Raw genomic sequence first — 5000 nt, 5'->3', positions numbered from 1 at the left:
AGTACTACAGAACCACTACACACTGTCCTATACCAGATACTACATCAGTACTACAGAACCACTACACACTGTCCTATACCAGATACTACATCAGTACTACAGAACCACTACACACTGTCCTATACCAGATACTACATCAGTACTACAGAACCACTACACACTGTCCTATACCAGATACTACATCAGTACTACAGAACCACTACACACTGTCCTATACCAGATACTACATCAGTACTACAGAACCACTACACACTGTCCTATACCAGATAGTACATCAGTACTACAGAACCACTACACACTGTCCTATACCAGATACTACATCAGTACTACAGAACCACTACACACTGTCCTATACCAGATACTACATCAGTACTACAGAACCACTACACACTGTCCTATACCAGATACTACATCAGTACTACAGAACCACTACACACTGTCCTATACCAGATACTACATCAGTACTACAGAACCACTACACACTGTCCTATACCAGATACTACATCAGTACTACAGAACCACTACACACTGTCCTATACCAGATACTACATCAGTACTACAGAACCACTACACACTGTCCTATACCAGATACTACATCAGTACTACAGTACTACTACACACTGTCCTATACCAGATACTACATCAGTACTACAGAACCACTACACACTGTCCTATACCAGATACTACATCAGTACTACAGAACCACTACACACTGTCCTATACCAGATACTACATCAGTACTACAGAACCACTACACACTGTCCTATACCAGATACTACATCAGTACTACAGAACCACTACACACTGTCCTATACCAGATACTACATCAGTACTACAGAACCACTACACACTGTCCTATACCAGATACTACATCAGTACTACAGAACCACTACACACTGTCCTATACCAGATACTACATCAGTACTACAGAACCACTACACACTGTCCTATGCCAGATAGTACATCAGTACTACAGAACCACTACACACTGTCCTATGCCAGATAGTACATCAGTACTACAGAACCACTACACACTGTCCTATACCAGATAGTACATCAGTACTACAGAACCACTACACACTGTCCTATACCAGATACTACATCAGTACTACAGACCACTACACACTGTCCTATACCAGATAGTACATCAGTACTACAGAACCACTACACACTGTCCTATACCAGATAGTACATCAGTACTACAGAACCACTACACACTGTCCTATACCAGATACTACATCAGTACTACAGAACCACTACACACTGTCCTATACCAGATACTAAATCAGTACTACAGAACCACTACACACTGTCCTATACCAGATAGTACATCAGTACTACAGAACCACTACACACTGTCCTATACCAGATAGTACATCAGTACTACAGAACCACTACACACTGTCCTATACCAGATAGTACATCAGTACTACAGAACCACTACACACTGTCCTATACCAGATAGTACATCAGTACTACAGAACCACTACACACTGTCCTATACCAGATACTACATCAGTACTACAGAACCACTACACACTGTCCTATACCAGATACTACATCAGTACTACAGAACCACTACACACTGTCCTATACCAGATACTACATCAGTACTACAGTACTACTACACACTGTCCTATACCAGATACTACATCAGTACTACAGAACCACTACACACTGTCCTATACCAGATACTACATCAGTACTACAGTACTACTACACACTGTCCTATACCAGATACTACATCAGTACTACAGAACCACTACACACTGTCCTATACCAGATACTACATCAGTACTACAGAACCACTACACACTGTCCTATACCAGATACTACATCAGTACTACAGAACCACTACACACTGTCCTATACCAGATAGTACATCAGTACTACAGAACCACTACACACTGTCCTATACCAGATACTACATCAGTACTACAGAACCACTACACACTGTCCTATACCAGATACTACATCAGTACTACAGAACCACTACACACTGTCCTATACCAGATAGTACATCAGTACTACAGAACCACTACACACTGTCGTATACCAGATAGTACATCAGTACTACAGAACCACTACACACTGTCCTATACCAGATAGTACATCAGTACTGCAGTACTAGTACACACTGTCCTATACCAGATAGTACATCAGTACTGCAGAACCACTACACACTGTCCTATACCAGATAGTACATCAGTACTGCAGTACTAGTACACACTGTCCTATACCAGATAGTACATCAGTACTACAGAACCACTACACACTGTCCTATACCAGATACTACATCAGTACTGCAGTACTAGTACACACTGTCCTATACCAGATAGTACATCAGTACTGCAGTACTAGTACACACTGTCCTATACCAGATACTACATCAGTACTGCTCTGATATACCAGTACTGAGTCATAGTACTCATACACTATAGTACTATAGTACTATAGTACTGTACTTCACTGTACTGTACCAGCCCTGGTCCAGGTCTTACCAGCTGGTAGCCTGGCATCGCCCACCTACCTACTTCCGCTCTATTTTCATTTCACTTCAGTAGTCAGTCTGGGTCTGCTTCATATTCATGGGTTCCTTGGAAGCCCGATTTTTGGCGGTCCAATCAGCGAACAGAGGGAGTGGCTGAGAACGATGACGTCGAGGTCGCACGCCAGTTTCAGTTGTAGTCAGAGGAAGACCAGGAAGACAATGGAGAAGGATACGAGAGAAGCTATTCGGTCTGTTGTGGGATCGCTGCCAAATATCGATCAATTAAAGCCGGAGTAAGAACAAGCTTTGCAGAGTTTTGTTGGTGGCCATGATGTTGTGGCACTTCTCCCCACCGGGTTCGGGAAAAGTTTGATTTTCCAGCTGGCTCCGTTAGTGGTGAAGGAGCCGGTCCCGTCGCATGACATACGTCACGACCAAACGCGATGCGATTGGTTATGGCAGATCCAGAGTGGCACTGGGCAGATCCAATCATTTTAAAACTTCTACAGACACCCGCCTCCCAGTGAGTGAACGTTTGTCTATTGGGCAGTTCCAGACCTTCTGTACAAATGAAATGAAGTACGATGGTCTGGTAGGACCAGGCTAACCAGCTGGGGGGTCAGGACTGGTCTAGGTCTAGGTCTTACCAGCTGGGGGGTCAGGTCTAGGTCTAGGTCCTGGTCTAGGTCTTACCAGCAGGGGGGTCAGGTCTAGGTCCTGGTCCTGGTCTAGGTCTAGGTCTAGGTCTAGGTCCTGGTCTAGGTCTTACCAGCTGGGGGGTCAGGTCTAGGTCCAGGTCCTGGTCTAGGTCTAGGTCCAGGTCCTGGTCTAGGTCTAGGTCCAGGTCCTGGTCTAGGTCTAGGTCTTACCAGCTGGGGGGTCAGGTCTAGGTCCAGGTCCTGGTCTAGGTCTAGGTCTAGGTCCAGGTCCTGGTCTAGGTCTAGGTCTTACCAGCTGGGGGGTCAGGTCTAGGTCCAGGTCCTGGTCTAGGTCTAGGTCTTACCAGCTGGGGGGTCAGGTCCAGGTCCTGGGCCGCTCTGCTGAGGTTGACCGCAAACACGTGATCCCTGAGATTTAAATAAAGATTCAAATTCAAACACACCTGTGTGTGCGTGTGCGTGTGCGTGTGTGTGTGTGTGTGTGTGTGTGTGTGTGTGTGTGTGTGTGTGTGTGCGTGAGTGCGTGCGTGCGTGCGTGTGCGTGTGTGCGTGTGTGTGTGTGTGTGTGTGTGTGTGTGTGTGTGTGTGTGTGTGTGTGTGTGTGTGTGCGTGTGCGTGTGTGTGCGTGCGCGTGTGTGTGTGTGTGTACCTGGCTGCTATGTACAGGGTTAGGGTTAGGGTTAGGGTTAGGGTTAGGGTTAGGGTTAGTAGTACCTGGCTGCTATGTACAGGGTGCTCCTGACCCGGGTCATGGTCTGGTAGTCCAGGCCGAGCCGCCGCGTGTCGTTGTCCGGCTGCAGACCCTGGAAGACCGGGAACCGCCGCGAGTCTGGGGGGGAGACGGGTTAGACCAGGACCACCAGGACCCCCCAGGACCACTAGGACACCCCAGGACCCCCCCAGGACCACCAGGGTCCCCCCAGGACCCCCCAGGACCCCCCAGGACCACCAGAACCCCCAAGGACCCCCCAGGACCACCAGGACCCCCCAGGACCCCCCAGGACCACTAGGACAGCCCAGGACCCCCCTGGACCACCAGGGTCCCCCCAGGACCACCAGGACCCCCCAGGACACCCCAGGACCACCAGGACCCCCCAGGACCCCCCAGGACCCCCCAGGACCACTAGGACACCCCAGGACCCCCCTGGACCACCAGGGTCCCCCCAGGACCACCAGGACCTCCCAGGAACCCCCAGGACCCCCCAGGACACCCCAGGATCACCAGGACCCCCCAGGACCCCCCAGGACCCCCCAGGACCCCCCAGGACCCCTGGGGGGTCTGTTTGTGGCGCCAAGAATAACAGGACAGACTTTCAGGAAATTTGGAGCGTTTCACTGGTTCATCTGCCACTGGTTCATCTGCCACTGGTTCATCTGCCACTGGTTCATCTGCCATTGGTTCATCTGCCACTGGTTCATCTACCACTGGTTCATCTGCCACTGGTTCATCTGCCACTGGTTCATCTGCCACTGGTTCATCTACCACTGGTTCATCTGCCACTGGTTCATCTGCCACTGGTTCATCTACCACTGGTTCATCTGCCACTGGTTCATCTGCCACTGGTTCATCTACCACTGGTTCATCTGCCACTGGTTTATCTGCCACTGGTTCATCTACCACTGGTTCATCTGCCACTGGTTCATCTGCCACTGGTTCATCTGCCACTGGTTCATCTACCACTGGTTCATCTGCCACTGGTTCATCTGCCACTGGTTCATCTGCCACTGGTTCATCTGTCACTGGTTCATCTGCCACTGGCTCATCTGCCACTGGTTCATCTGCCACTGGTTCATCTGCCACTGGTTCATCTGTCACTGGTTCATCTGCCACTGGTTCATCTGCCACTGGT

At 49.3% G+C, this 5000-nt stretch overlaps 1 protein-coding gene across 1 annotated transcript in view; it reads right to left on the bottom strand.

The window, feature by feature from the left end:
* The window catches only part of LOC130376157 (semaphorin-6C-like), a 26680-nt gene that overhangs the window by 17588 nt on the left and 4092 nt on the right, over window positions 1-5000 (bottom strand). Inside the window, exons 4-5 of the mRNA XM_056583377.1 lie at window positions 3865-3979; window positions 3495-3558 (exon numbers count right to left, since the gene is read on the bottom strand). Coding sequence (XP_056439352.1) covers window positions 3495-3558; window positions 3865-3979 — 179 coding nt within the window. The remainder of the gene's footprint in view (window positions 1-3494; window positions 3559-3864; window positions 3980-5000) is intronic.

This window comes from Gadus chalcogrammus, chromosome 22, assembly GCF_026213295.1.
Source record: "Gadus chalcogrammus isolate NIFS_2021 chromosome 22, NIFS_Gcha_1.0, whole genome shotgun sequence".
NCBI lineage: Eukaryota > Metazoa > Chordata > Actinopteri > Gadiformes > Gadidae > Gadus > Gadus chalcogrammus.
This window is presented reverse-complemented; position numbering and strand designations above follow the sequence as displayed.